Source organism: Scyliorhinus torazame, chromosome 13, assembly GCF_047496885.1.
Source record: "Scyliorhinus torazame isolate Kashiwa2021f chromosome 13, sScyTor2.1, whole genome shotgun sequence".
In the NCBI taxonomy this organism is placed as follows: Eukaryota; Metazoa; Chordata; class Chondrichthyes; order Carcharhiniformes; family Scyliorhinidae; genus Scyliorhinus; species Scyliorhinus torazame.
Window position 1 is genome coordinate 25,824,938 of NC_092719.1, and position 19,400 is coordinate 25,844,337.

Here is a 19,400-nt window from a genome sequence, read left to right on the forward strand (position 1 = left end):
TGGATAGGTGGAGTGGGGCAGGATCGGTGGGGCAGGCTCGGTGGAGTGGGTGGGAGTGGGGCAGGCTCGGTGGAGTGGGTAGGAGTGGGGCAGGATCGGTGGAGTGGGTGGGGGGTAGGGCAGGATCGGTGGAGTGGGTGGGGGGTGGGGCAGGATCGGTGGAGTGGGCGGGGAGATGGGGTTGGGTCATGGAGTGGGTAGGATGGGGTTGGGTCATGGAGTGGGTGGGGTTGGATAGGTGGAGTGGGGTGGGGGTGGGCCTGGATCGGTGGAGTGGGCGGGGGTGGGGCTGGATCGGTGGAGTGGGTGGAGGTGGGGCAGGATCGGTGGAGTTAGCGGGGCTGGATGGTGGAGTGGGCGGGGATGGGGCTGGATCGGTGGATTGGGCTGGGGAGATGGGGTTGGGTCATGGAGTGGCGGAGGGTGGGCCTGGATAGGTGGAGTGGGTGGGGGCGGGGCAGGCTCGGTGGAGTGGGTGGGAGTGGGGCAGGATCGATGGAGTGGGTGGGGGGTGGGGCAGGATCGGTGGAGTGGGTGGGGCAGGATCGGTGTGAGTGGGGTGGGGGTGGGGCAGGATCGGTGGAGTTCGCGGGGGTGGGGCTGGGTCGTGGAGTGGGATGGGGTGGGTCCGGTGGAGTGGGTACGGGTGGGGCAGGATCGGTGGGTGGGGGTGGGGCAGGATCAGTGGGTGGGGCAGGATCGGGTGGGTGGGGGTGGGGCAGGATCGGTGGAGGGGGTGGGGCAGGATCGCTGGAGTGGGTGGGAGTGGGGCGGGATCGCTGGAGTGGGTGGGAGTGGGGCGGGATCGCAGGAGTGGGTGGGAGTCGGGCAGGAACGTGGGAGTGGGGCGGGATCGCTGGAGTGCGTGGGTCAGGATCGGTGGAGTGGGTGGGTGTGGGGCAGGATCAGTGGAGTGGGTGGGGCGGGATCGCTGGAGTGGGTGGGAGTGGGTGGGGCAGGATCAGTGGAGTGGGTGGGTGTGGGGCAGGATCGGTGGAGTGGGTGGGGGTGGGGCAGGATCGGTGGAGTGGGTGGGGGTGGGGCAGGATCGGTGGAGTGGGTGGGGCGGGATCGCTGGAGTGGGGTGGGGCAGGATCAGTGGAGTGGGTGGGTGTGGGGGCAGGATCGGTGGGAGTGGGTGGGGGTGGGGCAGGATCGGTGGAGTGGGTGGGGGTGGGGCGGGATCGCTGGAGTGGGTGGGGCAGGATCGGTGGAGTGGGTGGGGGTGAGGCAGGATCGGTGGAGTGGGTGGGGGTGGGGCAGGATCGGTGGAGGTGGGGCAGGATCGGTGGAGTGGGGTGGAGGTGGGGCAGGATCGGTGGAGTTAGCGGGGGTGGGGCTGGGTCGTGGAGTTAGTGGGGCTGGGTCGTGGAGTGGGCAGAAGGGATGGGGCAGGGAGAGATGGTTCAGGATTGATGGAGTTGCGGGACACTTTCCGTGGGGTGGGGGGCAAGACTGGTGGAGTAGGGAACTTGATTCTCATTACCCTGGACAGTACGCAATAAAAAAGTGTATTCGTCCAGCTGTTGAGACCAGCTCACTTGGGACAACGCTTATGTTTTGAATATTTTGTACCACATAACGTTGCTAATTAATAGAGCATCAGAGTGCTGAATATGTCTCATTGTCTCCTAAACTTCCCATTTGTACTTCTCTCTTTCCTATTCTAATTGCCTCATCATGGATTCGTTTTATTAAAAAGGAAACTGAAAGGACCAGATTTTACTCTGCATCCCATTCTGATCACTTTTTCTTTCTCTGCACAGGGTTCTGAATTATTGCCGTATTTTTACTGAGTTGTGTGAGACGTTTCTAGAGACAATCGTACAGACCCCTGGGCAGGGGCTTGGAGACCTCCGGACGCTGGAACTATTACTGATTTGTGCGGGGCATGCACAATATGAGGTAGGGAGAGAGTCCTGGTCACAGTGTGGTGGGCAGATCCTGACAATGATTTTACTGCTTCAGATTTGGCAGGTCGCATTACACTTTCTCTTCTGAAGGCAAGGGCCTGTGATGGGCACATTTCCTTGGCCCTTTCCATTGCTTGCAGTGCCCCAGCCAAGGAGTGTGGTTGAGCAAGGCGTGCAGTGTTGGAGCTTTCAAATTCAATTATGTCTTATGTAGTCTTCTCTGATGGGCAGCCCCCAGCAGGGAATCACTGGGTGGGAGAATCTACTGAACTTTAGTATATCCTCGGCAGTGAAATGTTGTGCATTCCTCAGTGTCCTGGTTGAGTTCCGTTAAATTGCTACAGATCACGGACTGATTTTGTGATCGAGTCCCACAACCTGGAGTGCAATTAGACACTGAACCATGGGAATCTGAACCCATATTTTGAAGGACAACTTTTCTGTGTGTGTTTTAGATATGTACTGACCAGCGATCATACTTATATTTGTATTGTGCCTTTCATGACCTCAGGATAGCCTGGAGTGCTTTGCAGCCAGTGAAGTGTGGTTACTGTTGTAATGTAGGAAACTTGGCAGAACATTTGCACATAGCAAGATCCCACAACCAGGAATGAGATAAATAACCAGATAATCTGTGTGATGTTGGCAGGACAGGAAGAATCAGCACAAAAACAGATGTTCTCGAGGATTCAACAACTACCACACCTTGTATTTATATAGTGCCTTTAAAATTACTTTATGCCCTGGAGCCACATAAGGAAATATCAGAGTGGATCACCAAAAGCTTGCTCAAAGAGGTAGCTTTTAAGGAGTGCCGTAAATGAGGGAAGAGAGCTAGGGTGGTAAACGGTTTTGGGGAGGAAACTCCACAGTTTAGGATGTTTGCCCGGAAGGCATGGTGAAAATCAGGATCAAGAATCAGAATTTGAGGAGAGTACAGAGATGTGGAGTGATGAGAGTCACATGGGAGTCACGAGGTTGTGGACAAATTTGAAAACAAGGATGCGTATTTTAAATCTGAGGGACTTTCGTCACCGGGAGCCCGTATAGGTCAATGAGCGCAGGGGTGATGGGTGAATGGGACTTGATGGGAGGAAGGGTTTGCTGCCCTCAGTCAAAGACCGTTTTTAAAAAAAAATTTAGAGTACCCAATTCATTTTTTCCAATTAAGGGGCAATTTAGCACGGCCAATCCACCTGCCCTGCACATCTTTGGACTGTGGGGGCGAAACCCACGCAGACACAGGGAGATTGTGCAAACTCCACACGGAACGCGACCCAGAGCTGGGACCGAACCTCGGTGCCGCAATGCAGCTGTGCTAACCACTGTGCTGCCCAATGAAGACACAGTTGATAATTTAGCCACCAGATTAGCTGAGGTTAGGTAGTCGGACAATGTCACAATGGTCTTAGTGATAGTGCGATATGTGGTCTGAAGCTCATTTTGTGTTCAACTATGACACCCAAGGTTGCAGTCAGGTTCAGCCTCGGGCAGTGTTAGCAATGGAATCGCTGGGTTGGAGACTCGGATTGTAATGGGGGAAGAAAATGATGGCTTCAGTCATGTCAATATTTAATTGGAGGAAATTTCTGCTCATGCAGGGCTGGGTGTCAGACAAGCAGTCTGATAATGTAGAGCTAATGGAGAAGTCGTGAGAGGTGGCGGTGCGGTAGAGCTGGAAGTCGTCAACATACGTGTGAAAACTGATGCTGTATTTTTGGGTGATCTGGCGAGGGGCAGCATGTAGATGAGAAATGGGATGGAACCAAGATTACATCCTTGGGGAATACCTGTGGTTACAGTGCAAGAGCAGCTGATTCTTGGGCTGAACAGATTGTGGTTTATTAATTCCAATAATTGTATGTTGAGGAAGAATGAATCTAAAGCTAGCCTGTACTGTAAACAGGTTTGTATCCAAGACAACAAAGTGAAGTCTCAGAATCTCCCAGAGAGAACTGGTTTATTTACTCTTTCAATGATTCCCTAATCCTCCCCCAGCTGGGGACAGCTGTGCTTAATTAACAACTTAAAGCCTGTATTCTATTGCAGCACAATTACAACTTTAACATGATCTACTAAAGTTGAGTTGTAACAGGAGAGAAAAGTTTGAACTGTGTAACAGTGTATTGAAAGAAAGAGCTTGTATTGATAAAGCAGCTTCCCAAAGTACTTTGGAGCCAATGAAGTACTTCTTTGTAGTGCAGTCACTATTATGTCAATAACAGCACCAATATGAGGCCTGTACAATCCCGCAAACAGCATTTGAGCCTTGACCAGAGAACCTGCTTGTAGCTCTGGTCGGATTGTTTGCTAATGTGCTCAGGAAAAACTCTTCATTTTTTTGTTGAATTATTCCAATGGATCATAGAATCCCTACAGTGCAGAAGGAAGCCATTCGGCCCATTGAGTCTGCACCCTCTGAAAGCGCACCCTATCTAGGCCCCCAACCCGCTCCATTCCTGTAACCCCACCTAACTGCACATTTTTGGACTCTGGGAGGAAACCGGAGCACCTGGAGGAAAGTCTCGCAGACGTTGGGAGAACGTGCAAACTGCATAGTCACCCAGGCCAGAATTGAACCCGGTCCCTGGCACTGTAAGGCAGCAGTGCTAACGACTGCGCCACCTTGCAACCACCAAGGTTTTTCTGAAAGATGACACTTCCAACAATGAGGCACTCACTCAATACAGCTCTGAATGCTCGGCTTAGATTGTCCTGAAATCTTAAGAGCAGTAGCGCAGTTGGTTACAAAACTCTGAGCTGGTAGTGGTTAGGAGCATTTCGAAAGGATAAAGTGAGGACATCCTTGTGTTCAGGAGGAATGAAAGTTCTCTTAAGTAATGTCTGCAGCTTATTCACTAGTTTTTCTGTGTTGTCTAAAATGTGTTTTCAGAGAAACTAAACTGTATTTAAGCGGTCACTGTCTCTTTTTCTGGTTTATGAATTCTTTCCGTTTATCCAGGTAGCGGAGATCAGCTTTAACTTCTGGTACAGATTGGGAGAACACCTCTACAAAGTTAATGACCCTACACGTCACGCTGTCTTTCGCCCATACATTCAGCGGCTGCTTCATGCCCTGGCCCGGCATTGCCAGTTAGAACCAGATCACGTAAGATTTTCAGGAATTCATGCATTAGGATATTGATGGAACCTAGGTGAGGGAGCATTGTGTGATGATGTGTGTTTATAACCAGTAGGAATGGATTGCCATGGTGTTGTCGGTGTAATATCGAGACATGGAATATTTCCGGCATCAAAAAAACTGTTTAAATGAGTCAGTGGGTGTGCCCATCTCTTCGAGTCCGTCCCAAATTGGGTACCTTATCTCTGAGCCTAAATAGTGAGTGTTTCGGAAGGTGCTGTTCAGTGGCAGCCAATTCAAAATAGCAGCCAAGCTCAGCTTGATCTTGTGCTCACCCAACATCTGCATTTCTCCGTTTCTAACAGAAGATCACGGGTATGATCAGGGGAGGAGACAGTGATGATTTTATTTTCACCCCTTCCCATAATGTTCATGCCAATTATCACACCCCTATTGACTCAGCAACGTTGATGGATCTAAGTCCAGAGCTACTTTGCCTTTGTGACTCAGGAGGTAATTATGCAGTATTTAAAATAGCATGAGCACACTGGGGAGAATATCCTGACCCATGCCGTGAAACAATGAGTAGCAACCTCTTTGGCTGGGCACTATTGGATTAACAGCAAATGAGAAGGGTGCCAATCTCACCAGCCGGTTACTTCTGCTCCCAATAAAAGCCAACAAAATATTTCACATTCTGTGGTTTTTGTGCAGCTGCAAGTGAGAAAACCTGAAAAGGCAGCAGGTCGGTCTAAACGTTTAAAATTTAGGATGGATAAATCTTGATTTTTTTTTCCTCATTACTTTTTAGGTGTAAAAGTGATTATATAGAATTTCAGAAGATAAAATGGATAGAGTCCACTATAGGATAATTCATAGAACGTACAGTGCAGAAGGAGGCCATTCAACCCATTGAGTCTGCACCTGCCCTTGGAAAGAGCACCCTACCCCCGTAACCCAATAAACCCAGCTAACCTTTTTTCTTTGGACACTTAAGGGCAATTTATCATGGCCAATCCACCTAACCTGCACATCTTTGGACTGTGGGAGGAAACCGGAGCACCCGGAGGAAACCCGCGCAGACACGGGGAGAACGTGCAGACTCCGCACAGACAGTGACCCAAGCCAGGAATCGAACCTGGGTCCTTGGAGCTGTGAAGCAACTGTGCTAACTACTGTGCTACCTTGTTGCCCGGTAGCACAGTGTACATAAGAGTGTACATGGATGATGGAAGGCGATTAAATAGGTGGGATTGAGTCCATGATAGGGTAACTTGTACATGACTATATCAGGAGGTTAAATAGCTAGGTAGTCTTTTTGGGTATGGAAGGAGATTAAATGGGTGGATGTGGTCCATTGTATAAAATCTATGGAATAAGGTTGTGTGAAAAACATTTATGCAGTGCTGTCAATATCTTTCACTTCCTTAGTCCCCCTTCTCAGAAGATATTGGTTCAACTCCTTTTTTAAGGTGGCACTCGATCCTGAATTCCCCCTCTTGCCGTTTATTCCACTCATTCATTAACCTACAAGAGTGAATGAAACCGTATGAATTTTGTGCCTGTGTCGTCTAGTCCTGTGGCCATTGTCCAAGTTAATTAGTTTGTTTGCGTCTACCTCATTGGCACGTTGATTGTTTTAACGCCTTGTGCTAACCTTTCTATCTGCAGGATGGAATTCCAGAAGACACTGATGACTTTGGGGAGTTCCGGATGAGAGTGTCTGATCTTGTGAAGGATGTGATCTTCCTCGTTGGTTCAATGGAATGTTTCACACAGGTGACACACTAGGTTCAGAAAGAATCTGAACATGAATCATAATTTAACAGGGATATTATCTGTGCACTTAAGATTTGACTTCTGAAGGTACTGATTTGTGCTAGGGCAAAGTTCATTGATTGATCCTCTTCATCTGTCAATCTAGATCATGATAGTACAGCTATTTGGCTGCGGGGACCATTGTGGCTGAATCGGTCTTTGCCAGATGTCCAGATTTGTCCTGGCAGATGTCACTGGATTACAATAAGTAGAGAAACCCTAACAGATTTTTCTCTCTCTGAACCAGTGTTCTGGCTCCCACCTGAAAGATGCTGTGGTGAGGCACTGGAGAAAGGAACTAAATTGCCAGGAGTCAGAACATTTAAAAGAGAAAATTTAAACTATTTAAAAAAAAAACCTTTGGGATTAAAGCCTCGAAATTACACTGTATAAACCTTAATATGTGAACACCTTGATGCAACTTTTTTTACTTGCTATTTTAGCAGATATTGACCCATTTATAATAGTGTAATGTTTCCTTCACGACAAGGGACCCGGAAATCTATACACTGTCATTCCAAGGCCTAAGTGTGTTGAGAGAGAGTTTGGATATATTGTATAAAAACATTGGGTGAATAGAGTCCACGATAAGGTAGCATGTGCTTGGGCAATGAAAGAGGATTAAGATAAATGGAGTGCATGTTACAGTAATAGCTACAGGCATTTATATAGTGCCATTAACATGGTAAAATATCTCAACGTGCTTCATAGGAGAGTAATCAGATAAAAATTGGCACCAAGCTGAAGCTTGGTTAAAGAGGTACTATTACGACCAGGATGGAGGGATGCATGTATTATCTCGCCCACAACTTCGCAGGTCATACCATTAAATGGCCAATTGTTTACCTTATCTACTGATACCCAGAATAAAAAGGACTTTAACCAGGCTTCTTTCAATAAACTCAAAGTGATTGTTTATTATAAAACAAGACTTTTTTAACCATTTGCAAGAACTGGTTAACACACATTGTATTCTGAAAGTATAACTATCTATCTCTTCTTAAAAATTCCTCCAGCACATGTGTGCATGTGTGCACATACACAAACGAGAGAGAGGCAGAGAGATTTAGGGAGAGGGTTCTGGAGCTGAGACAAAGGAAAGCTTGGCTGTCAGTAGTGAGGTAAAGGAAATTGAGGATGCCAGAAGGCCAGAATTGGAATAATGTAGAAGGCTTGGAGGGTTCTAGGGTTAGATTTGCGTGTTGAAAGTGACTAAATGGGTGATTAGCTTCTATGATGGGATAGCGCATATATGCGCCGTGAAGAATACATTGTGGGCATAATTAGTTAATGTACAGTTCCAATTGAATGGTGGAACATGCTCAAGGGGTTTAACGACCTACTGTTCCTAAAAGCATTTTTGTGTAAGTTTCTATTTAATGAAATTGTATTGTCTTGTTCATCTTCTCAGCTTTATTCCACACTGAAAGATAGTGGGCCATCCTGGGAGATCACTGAAGCTGTCCTGTTCATCATGGCTTCCATAGCGAAAAGCGTGGATCCGTAAGTAAAATAAAATTATAGAATTCTGGAAATGTCATTGCAGAAAAAGTGCTTTTTAGAACATCGTATTGCTCCCCATTGAACTGAGCTGTTTTCTTTCCTCATACCGTTTAAAATCTTTTTATTACTCATTTACCCTATTAAATGCAATTGACTATGCTTCAAAGCACCTGTAACACATTCCATTAACTCTTTGTCTCCCTTCTTTACATTTTTGATGCTATTCCTAAATTCATGCCCCATTGGAAATAATCTTTCACATTTATTCTCCAGTCTTCCCCTTGTGATTTATTCCATACCTTTGTGAATATTTGGGTGGAAATGATTTGCCTTTCAAATTAATTTTACCTTGGGTCTCCTGGGATTTAAACTCTGACACAGAGAGTGACTTACTTAAATCAGCTTCAAGTCCTTTCAAAATCTTTAAGACTTTATCAGTCTAACTAAATGGAAGATCCGTTTTCCCCAAACAAAGGGAAGGGGAAGTCAAGAAACAAAATACCTTTTGTTAAAAGTATACCTGTTTTCTAGGGATAAGATTGCAATGTTATTTTTTTAAAATGTAGCAGAGATCAGGGGCAAAATTCTCCGGTATCGGCGCGATGTCCGCCGACTGGCGCCCAAAACGGCACGAATCAGTCGGGCATCGCGCTGCCCCAAAGGTGCGGAATGCTCCGCATCTTGGGGGGGCTGAGCCCCAACCTTAAGGGGCTAGGCCCGTGCCGGACGAATTTCCGCCCCGCCAGCTGGCGGAAAAGGCCTTTGGGGTCCCGCCAGCTGGCGCGGAAATGACATCTCCGGGCGGCGCATGTGCGGGAGCGTTAGCGCCCGCTGACGGCATTCCCGCGCATGCGCAGTGGAGGGAGTCTCTTCCGCCTCCGCCATGGTGGAGACCGTGGCGAAGGCAGAAGGAAAAGAGTGCCCCCACGGCACAGGCCCGCCCGTGGATCGGTGGGCCCCGATCGCGGGCCAGGCCACCGTGGGGGCACCCCCCGGGGCCAGATCGCCCCCCCCCCCCCAGGACCCCGGAGCCCGCTCGCGCCGGTAATGTAGGTGGTTTAATCTACGCCGGTGGGACAGGCATTTTAGCGGCTGGACTTCGGCCCATCCGGGCCGGAGAATCGCCGGGGGGCGGGGGGTGCCAGAGAATTTGGCAACCGGCGGGGGCAGGATTCACGCCAGCCCCCGGCGATTCTCCGACCCGGCGAGGAGGTCGGAGAATCTCACCCCACATTCCTGATCATTGTCTTGTGATTCCTGGCTGGATTGTGCCTGTGTGTGAACATTAGTTGAAGATATGCTCGCATCTAGTCGTTACGCCTTGTGGTTAAGTTTTTTGGGTGGGAGGCAAGAGGCACTCTCTTTAAATTGGTTGCTGTGGAACTACCCATCCCTTCAATACCAGGTTCTGCTGCTGTATGGATTTCCTTGTAGTTTCTGGGAACAGGCAGCCCAAGTGCTTCAATCGGGCTGGTGAGAAATTTTGGGCCGTGGAACTCTGAGACTTTAGTTTTTAAAAAACCTAAGAAATGTTAGATATTTTCCAATAATCTTTTTGGCTCAGTTGGTATTTCTTTCTCTCGCTCTTTGAAATAAAAGGTGGTAGTTTTTTAAACAATTCTTGCATAGGATGTGTGCATTACTAGAAAGTAATGCCCTTAAGAACTGGTGGTGAGCCACCTTCTGGAAACACTGCAGTCCATGTGGTGTAGATACACTCATGGTGCTATTAGTAAAGGGAGTTCCAGGATTTTGATCCAGTGGCCGTGAATGAACAGTGATATAGCTGCAAGCAGAATGGTGTGAGGTTTGGAGGGGAACGTGCAGATGATGGTGTTCTCGTGCATCCCCTGCTCTTATCCTTCTAGATTCATGTCCTACTTCAACGTGAGCACACAATCCACTCTTGACACATCACTTATCAGTGTATGATACTTTGTCACAGGGTCTACTCTAAAGAAGCTGTGTTACACAGATGATCTGTGTCTCACCTGTCTGTTCACGTGGGCATTAAAGATCTAATCATACTATAATGATCCTGGACCACACCCCAGCAGTGGCTAAGATACTGGACTGAAACCCCAATATTTTAATTTTGTAAGACTATGAGGAAAGAATACCTCACTCCAGGGGTGATTTCATGCAAAATAGGAATATGGTATATTAAAACAAACTTTATTACTAACACAGTATTAAAATATCTTCACATCACATAATAATAACAATATAATACTAATAATCGCTTATTGTCACAAGTAGGCTTCAATGAAGTTACTGTAAAAAGCCCCTAGTCGCCACATTCCGGCACCTGTTCGGGGAGGCCGGTACAGGAATTGAACCCGCGCTGCTGGTCTTGTTCTTCATTACAAGCCAGCTGTTTAGCCCGCTGTGCTAAGCCAGCCCATGAGAAAATAGCTCACAATTACCACTTAAACAATGCCACTCAGTACAGTGACACAATAGCCCTTAACTGCTATCTTTATTTTCACCCAGACAACAAAATCATCTCCGATCCCAATCCACTTGTAAATGCAGTTAGCACTCAGGAATACTTGCAGTACACAGATGTATTTTGAGACTGTTTAAAAGCTAGACCTGAGCCCTGTCAGGACAATGCAGCATCTCCGGCTGTAATTTAGCGGCACAGTAGCACAGTGGTTAGCACAGTTGCTTCACAGCGCCAAGGACCCGGGCTCGATTCCCGGCTTTGGTCACTGTCTGTGCAGAGTCTGCACATCCTCCCTGTGTCTGCGTGGGTTTCCTCTGGGTGCTCCGGTTTCCACCCACAACTCCCGAAAGACATGCTTGTTAGGTAAATTGGACATTCTGAATTCTCCCTCCGTGTACCCGAACAGGCGCCATAGTGTGGCGACTAGGAGATTTTCACAGTAACTTCATTGCAGTGTTAATGTAAGCCTACTTGTGACACTAGTAAAGATTATATTATATCTTCGGAAACTTAGCTTGCTTTCCAGCCACAAACTAAAATCTGCCACCTGACTGCTTCAACTCCTGGCTCCTTCCATTACCTATATTGTCTTGCTAAACTGAACACAATGTCTCTAACTAATTACCCCGCAGGGAACCCTCCTAATATAAACAAAAATCCATTAGCCCTAACATTTATCAGCTTTAAACGCACCTCTGGCTCCCAAAAAGTCGAGCTGTCTTGCAAATCAGGATTTTTAAGAACATGACTGCAGCAGTCATACACTCACTAACCCAGGCTTTTAACGCTTTCTGCACCAAATACATATTATACAATATATGTGAAATTCCTACACTCATCACAATACTATTAAAGAATAGCTGAGAGTTCTCCCGATGTCCTTTCTCAACTATGACTTACCAAAAACATATTACCCGATCATTTATCCGGTTGCTGTTTGGGGGACTCTCGCTGTCTGCAAAATGTTTTCTGCAGCTCCAAATCTAATAGTTACTGCACTTGTAGTAAATTCAATGTATCTGATGGCTTGGTCGTTTTTGAGACACAATGAGGTGCTTTACCAGAAGAATACTGTATAACCATTGCAAAAGATTAAATGTAAGAGAACAAAACCCGTTTGCTAACACAATTTATTCTGTGCTTTTTTTGTTTATGTTTTAGCGACAATACCCCTACCTTGGCTGAAGTGCTTGAGGCTGTAGTTCAGCTTCCAGACACTGTGCACGTGGCAGTCCGATTCACAAGCATTGAACTGGTCGGAGAACTGAATGAGGTCGTTGATAGAAATCCCAGATTCTTAGGTGTGTAATATTGTTTACAGCAACTGTGATGGTATAGTTCCACTTTTGTGTTCTCTTTGTGTCTTTGTATGTCCTGTGACTTTATTTTCTCTCTGCCTGGGGGTTTGGAAGGTGCTAGTGAAGAGCAGTGAGTTATCCTAATGTCCCTTCACCCAGCACTAGCCTTGAAACAAGTTAAGAAACAAGTTGGGGGCTGGTTTAGCACAGGGCTAAATAGCTGACTTCTAAAGCAGACCAAGGCAGGCCAGCAGCGCGGTTCAATTCCCGTACCAGCCTCCCCGAACAGGCGCCGGAATGTGGCGACTAGGGGCTTTTCACAGTAACTTCATTTGAAGCCTACTTGTGACAATAAGCGATTTTCATTTCATTTCATTTTCATAACTGGTAGGTATGTAGGTGGTGGAGAAAGGAATCAATGCATATGTTGTAAGGATTTAATTAAATGGGATGGGAAGAGGCTTGTGTGGACCATAAACAGTGGTTTCTATGCTATCAATGCAGGTAATCCTGCAGTCCCATCTGTCAGCTCTTTGTAGGATGTTACTAGCGTATAGTGGTTTACCTCCTTTGACTGCACTCCAGAAAGTCAATGATTATGTCAAGTACTTTTGAGTTCTAATTGATAACATGCTATGTAATTGGTAGTAGTTCTTGGTTTCGGCGACTATATTGTGAATAAATTGTCAGATAGCATTATTCTTAAACCTGGAGTTTTTTCAATCAAAATTTGATGTTGAGGTTTAACCCGTGGTTGATTATTTCTCCACCATAACTCTTGAATCCCAGAGCATAGAATGATGGAGCACAGCAGAAATCCATTCTGCCTCTTATGGCTGTGCCAATTCTTGGAAAGAGTTTTCCATATAATCCCACTAACACCTGCTCTTTCTCCACAGCCCTGCAGATTTCTCCTTTCCAAGTATGCATTCAATTTTCTTATGAAAGTTACCAATGAATCGACCTTCACCAACCTTTCAGGCAGTACATTCCAGATCATTATAACTTTCAGCAGTTCTTAAAAAAAAAAAGAATTCTCATCTCCTTCTTCACTCTTGAGTCAGTTACCTTAAATCTACGGCCCACGGTTACTGATTCACCTGCCAATGGTGGAACTCGAACCATTCGTCTATCTGAGATCAGAGAGTTCAGCAAAGTTGGAGGAATTGAAACCTGGACTTGGCCAGTGCAGGGGACTTGGGAGACATCAGGGAGCATTTTCAGCTCATTTTCCTGTCCGTTAAATCTTTCAAACAAGATTTTTAGTAGCGAGAATGCTGAGGGGATGATCTCATAAGGGTCTTTTAAGATTATGATGGTGTTAAATAGGTAGCTGTAGAGAAGATGTTCCACTGTAGAGGAGTCCAAAACTAGGGGCCACAAATGTAAGAAAGTTATTAATAATTCCAATAGGGAATTAGGGGAACCTACTTTATCAAAAAATGTTGAACTTGTACCATGTGGTATAGTTGAGACAAATGGCACAGATGTTTAGCAGTAGAATCTAGCTAAGTCCATGAGAGAGAAAAGACCAAAAAGATATGTTTCCATGGTTAGATAAAATAAGATGGGAGGAGGCTAGTGTGGATCCTAAATGGCAGCATGGACTAGTTGGACCAAATGGTCTGTTTCTATAGTGCAAATTCTATCTATAATAAACAAATAAACCCCCCCAAAATAATCTTGTGTTTTGCTTTCTTCCTTCCTGTCCACAACAAGATCCAGTGTTAAATTATTTAATGAAGGGACTGCGGGAGAAAACACTCGCATCAGCGTCAGCCAAAGCCATTCAAAACATCTGCTCCTCCTGTCGCGATCACATGACTCAGCACTTTGAGGGCCTCCTGGAAATTGTTCGTTCTCTTGATACCTTCAGCCTCTCGCATGAAGCTGCCATCGGTCTTCTGAAAGGTATTCAGAATCTTAATCTGTATCATATACACTAGGGTTTGGGCTGGATAATGGCTGTTGTACTAGTTGTGTTTATATCCTAACCAAAGTCCAAAAACAATATACACCATAATGTTCATACCTGGCCAATTCACTGTTTCTTTCTCTTCCTTATTGCATTGGTTGTTTAGAGGAGTCGAGAAAGTTTCCCAATGAAGTGAGTAAGTTTGAGTGGTGGATTTAGTAGATGGGCGTGGAATTAGAGCATAATCATAATCATAACATTTACAGTGCAGAAGGAGGCCATTTGGCCCATCAAGTCTGCACCGGCTCTTGGAAAGCGCACCCTACTTAAGCCCAGGCTTCCACCCCATCCCAGTAACCCGATCTAACCTTTTGGACACTAAGGGGCAATTTAGCGTGGCCAGTCTACCTAACCTGCACATCTTTGGACTGTGGGAGGAAACTGGAGCACCTGGAAGAAACCCACGCAGACACGGGGAGAAAGTGCAAACTCAACACAGACAGTCATCAAGGCTGGAATTGAACCTGGGACCCTGGAGCTGTGAGGCAGCAATGTTAACCACTGTGCCACCGTGCCGTAAGAGGATTTTGTGTTACGCGTAACATTTTAGATTGATCACTTAGAGAAGACTAACCTTCCATCACAAAAAGTGCATGAATTATCAACTAATTATGGTCAGCTTTTCATTGGAAAGATTATTTTGAAAGCAGTCTTGTAATTAGAATTTTGATGAATTGCGATGGTGAATGTGTGAAATATTACTCCTTATACTCGGAAGATATCGCGCAGCACAATTCACAGATTTTGTACTTCCAGGCTCATTGGTAAAGAGTCTTTTAGGAATGAGGATACTTGGTAAGAGTAAGTGGAATAAACTTAGTGATAAGATTGTCGATGTTCAGGTGGTGCCTTTGAGCACCGAGTTTGCACTTGCGTTTGATAACTTTATATTTGAACTGAATTAACAACACGCATAGATCTGGCTCAGTGGCTAGCACATTCACCTGTGTCTAAGAAGAGGTAAAGATCAGTATGGTACCTGAGCTTATACCCGAGGCTGATACTCCCAGTGCGATGCTGAGGGAGTGCGGTGTTCTCAGAAACTGCCCTCTTTCGGGTGACTTGTTAAACTGAGGGTCTCTTCTGCCCAATGGGGTGTTCATAAAATATTCCATATTTAAAAAAAAAACCCAGAGGAAATACCTCTGGTGTCCTGGTCAATATTTATGTGAACCAACATAACCAAGGGATTATTTGGTCATTATTGTATTGCTGTTTGTGAAAGTTTGCTGTGCTCATATTAACTGTTGCATTTCCTACATTACATTTGGGCAGCTTTGAGCTAACTCTGCCTCCAAGTACTTGTGTGCATCAGTCCAAATCAAAATATGTAGGGCCTGAGAGGTGAGGAGGGACTTCATTCACTCACTCACAGTGCAATAATTGAAACCATAAGTCCAATTTCCGGAGGTTGCAAAGTTTGAGGGTTTCGCCTAGAACATTGCAAGATGGGGTTGAGATCAATCCATTGAGGAATGTGATTTCTTTTTGGGGGGGGTGCAGGTGATCCCTATTTGTGCCATTTAAAAAAAAAAAAAAGAATACTTGGGGTAATTTTAAGCTAAAGCATCAATATGACCCTCAAACTGAACCTGCCCCTCCAAAACAAGTTAGGTGAAAATTGCCAACTCTGTTTTTGTACCACCTGCATATATAATTTACTTAGTGTATTTCAGGGACCCAAAATCTGGTTTGGAACTGGCATTCTCTGGGTGGAAGATGGATTACGTTGATCGTATGCTACGTTGATCGTATGCTTTTATTGTATCAATTTCCTTTTTTTGTGATAGGCACGGCACTTGTTCTCTGCCGGCTCCCTTTGGAGAAGATTACCCAATGCCTCAGCGAGCTGTGTGCTGTACAAGTCATGGCACTGAAAAAGGTAAGAGCATAGAGTCAGAAAATGGGCAATAGTCAGTGGATAAACACAATACCCCTGAGTGCAGCTCAAACTTGTGACACTGAACTCTGCTCCTTCTCTCTGCTAATATCAAGAATATTCCGAACCCAATTTCTGGTGGGCTTTCCATGTCACATAACCGTCTCTTTTGAAACAAAGTCTTCTCACTTCTCCTCCCTAGTGTCACCACCCTGTTCAAGCCCCAGTTCATCAGGTTGTAAGCATAATTTCTTTTACTTCCAGCTCCTGGCACAAGAGCCTGCTAATGGCCTCGCTACAGACCCCACCATATGGCTGGATCGGCTGGCTGTTATTTTTAGGTATGACTGTTCTCACAAAAGTATCTTTATTGCGCTATTGTAACGGGGCAGCTATATTTCCTGTTGTACTGTTGGAATACCAGAGTTTGTATAGGGCCTGTCGTTGATGCAACTGTTGCAACAGAGTTAAAAGAAAATGCTGGAAATCTGAAGCAGAAAATACTACAAAATCTAGTAAGTTATGATAAACCATTGTAAATCACCGGCTAGACCTCAGCTGGAATATCCAGAATTGTATCCAGTTCTGGCCACCTCATTTTAGGAATTATGTTAAGGCTTTAGGGCGGGTGCAGAAGAAATTTATTAGAATGGTACTAGAGATTAGGGACTTCAGTTATGTGGAGAGACTAGAGAAGAGTTTTTTTCACCTTCAGCAGGAAAAGGTAAGGGCTGATTTAATTTTAGAATAATCTTTATTGTCACAAGTAGGCATACATTAACACTGCAATGAAGTTACTGTGAAAAGCCACATTTTGGTGCCTGTTCAGGTACACAGAGGGAGAATTCAGAATGTCCAATTTACCTAACAACACTTCTTTCAGGACTTGTGGGAGGAAACTCACGGAGATCCAGGGAGAACATGCAGACTCCACACAGATGGTGACTCAAACCGGGAATCGAACCTGGGACTCTGGCGCTGTGAAGCTACAGTGCTAACCACTGTGCTACCGTGCAGCCCAGGGGAGAGGTCCCCCCCCCCCCCCCCCCCAACTTCCCATTGGTTTCACTTTTATGAGGACTCCACGATGTCACACTCTGTCACATTGAAGTCAAGGGTTGTATTTGTCTTGCTTTTTATGGACAGGATTTACGTGAACAATTTTCCACATTGTCAGGTAGTTGCCAGTGGTCTGCTGTTTTGAAACAGCTGGGCTACTGGTGTGACTGGTTTTGGAGCACAACTCTTGAGCACTACAGGGAGGATATTGTTGGGGCCCATTGGCTCTCCTGCATTCAGTGTGTTCAACCGCTTCTTGATATCATATGGAGTGAATCAAGTTGGCTGAAAACTGAATTCTGTGATGCTGCGGACCTCGAGGAGGCCCAGATGGGTCATCCACTTGCAATCATCTTTCTAAAAATATATATATGTTTTTAAAAAATGTATTTTATTACAAACATGTATTAAAACAGGTTACAGCAAATAAGCACCCTAGGAAAGATACTTTCCACCAATCAACTGCACAGTCTGTCCAGATCCTCCCCCGCCCCCGGCGCGACGAACAGCTCCTCAGACACGGTCACAAACATCCCCCACCGTTTCTCAAACCCCCTGCAGAGCCCCTTAACTCATACTTTATCTCTAAAAATATTTTTATTGACAGTTGAATTTAATACAAGAGCAGACCGAGCTTTGCAGACAAAAACACAAACCAGAACACCGGTAATAATGACACAATAAAAATGACTAAACATGAACCCCACGCTGTCACCATGTCCGTGATTGAGGTCTCAGTACTATTTAACATTATTTACAATAGTGTTTATTCAGTATCTTGAAGGGCTCTTACTGGGACTCCTACCGCTTAGTGGCAGGAGTTGAATGTAACTTTGCCCACATGTTTACATATATTGCTGGGATCCTTCCCTTCGCTTGCCGATTGTCTTTATTTTGCTGGTGGGGGGGGGTGCTGGGCCTAATCCTCCACCTCTGGGAAGTATCTGCTCATGCGTGCCTTGGTGAAATGCGCTCTGTGCTTGCATCAGGCTTAGCACGGCGCAGGAGGAGATGGAGTTGATCCTGTGCAGCGTCTCGATCCAGGATCCTCCCCTTATCTCCATGCCCATGTCCTCCCCCCATTTCCATCTGGCCCCATCCAGTGGGGTCCTGACCTTTTCCATAAGTCGTCTGTAGATGTTGCCACCTGTCGACCCCTAGCCAGTCCAGCCCTACCATTGTGTCCAGAAATGTGTGCCCGGGTCTCTGGAGGAACATTTTTGTCTCCGTACGGAGAAAGTCACGCAGCTGCAGGTACCTAAGCTTGTTCCCTTTTGGGAGTTGGAGCCTCTCTGAGAATTCCCCCAGGGTCTCCGGTCATAATCATCATAATCTTTATTAGTGTCAGATATAGGCTTACATTAACACTGCAATGAAGTTACTGTGAAAATCCCCTAGTCACCACATCGTCCGGTACCTGTTCGGGTACACTGAGGGAGAATTCAGAATGTTCAATTCACCTAACAAGCACGTCTTTTGGGACTTTGTGAGAGGAAACCGGAGCATCCGGAAGAAACTCACACAGACACAGGGAGAATGTGTAGACTCCGCACAATCAGTGACCCAAGCCGGGAATCGAATCCGGGTCCATGGCGCAGTGAAGCAACAGTACTAACCACTGTGCCACCCTTGTCCATGTTCTCTACCGTCAGTGTCCTTATGTCCTCCTTCCACGTCCCAAACATGATGTCTATCCTCGTCAATGTGAGCTAGTAGTTGTTGCACATGTCACCCTGTTCGCAGTGATGCCTGAACTGGTTCCATGTCCTTCGGGTGGCTACTACCACTGGGCTCTTGGAGTGTGTGTGTGGAGGGAGGGTGCATTCGGACTCAGTCCACCTCCAGTTTCCTTAGCCATCCCCTTATTCTCTCTGCGTTTGCTGCCCTGTGGTAAAATAGGAGATTCAGTACGGTTAGGCCTCCCATGTGCTGCCTCCGCTGTTAGGCTGGAGAGGTTCCGTTTGTGGAGCTTCTTCCTGGTGTGGGCCACTTGGATCCCAAGGTAGCTGAATGTGGTTTGGGGCACTTTAAACGGCGGTTCCTCCAGCTCTGCTCCTCCCTCTTAGGGACTTACCGGGAAGGTTTTGCTCTTTCCCAGGTTGCCTTTATAACCTGAGAAGGTGCCAAACTCCCTTAGGAGTCCTGTTATCTTGCCCATGCTGGCTAGGGGGTTCGACATGTAGAAGAACAGGTTATCCTCATAGAGCTAGATTCTATGTTCTCTTGCACCTCTTTGAAGGCCTGTCCATCAATCCACTGATTTAAGGGCAATAGCCAGCAGCTTGATTGCCAATGTGAACAGGAGTGGAGATAGCAGGCCTTGTTCCCCTGTGCAACTGGAATTGCGGAAAGAAAACTCTTGTTATTATAACCATGGTGTAAATTTGGGAGAAAATGTGAAAAAGGAAAATAAAAAATATTTTT

The 19,400-nt window shown here is 46.0% G+C and overlaps 1 protein-coding gene across 1 annotated transcript in view; it reads left to right on the top strand.

The window, feature by feature from the left end:
• tnpo3 (transportin 3) overlaps positions 1 to 19,400 on the top strand; it is an 86,926-nt gene that overhangs the window by 29,312 nt on the left and 38,214 nt on the right. The window contains exons 7-14 of the mRNA XM_072471197.1: positions 1,767 to 1,905; positions 4,876 to 5,022; positions 6,667 to 6,774; positions 8,225 to 8,316; positions 11,927 to 12,066; positions 13,783 to 13,974; positions 15,829 to 15,920; positions 16,182 to 16,258. Coding sequence (XP_072327298.1) covers positions 1,767 to 1,905; positions 4,876 to 5,022; positions 6,667 to 6,774; positions 8,225 to 8,316; positions 11,927 to 12,066; positions 13,783 to 13,974; positions 15,829 to 15,920; positions 16,182 to 16,258 — 987 coding nt within the window. The remainder of the gene's footprint in view (positions 1 to 1,766; positions 1,906 to 4,875; positions 5,023 to 6,666; positions 6,775 to 8,224; positions 8,317 to 11,926; positions 12,067 to 13,782; positions 13,975 to 15,828; positions 15,921 to 16,181; positions 16,259 to 19,400) is intronic.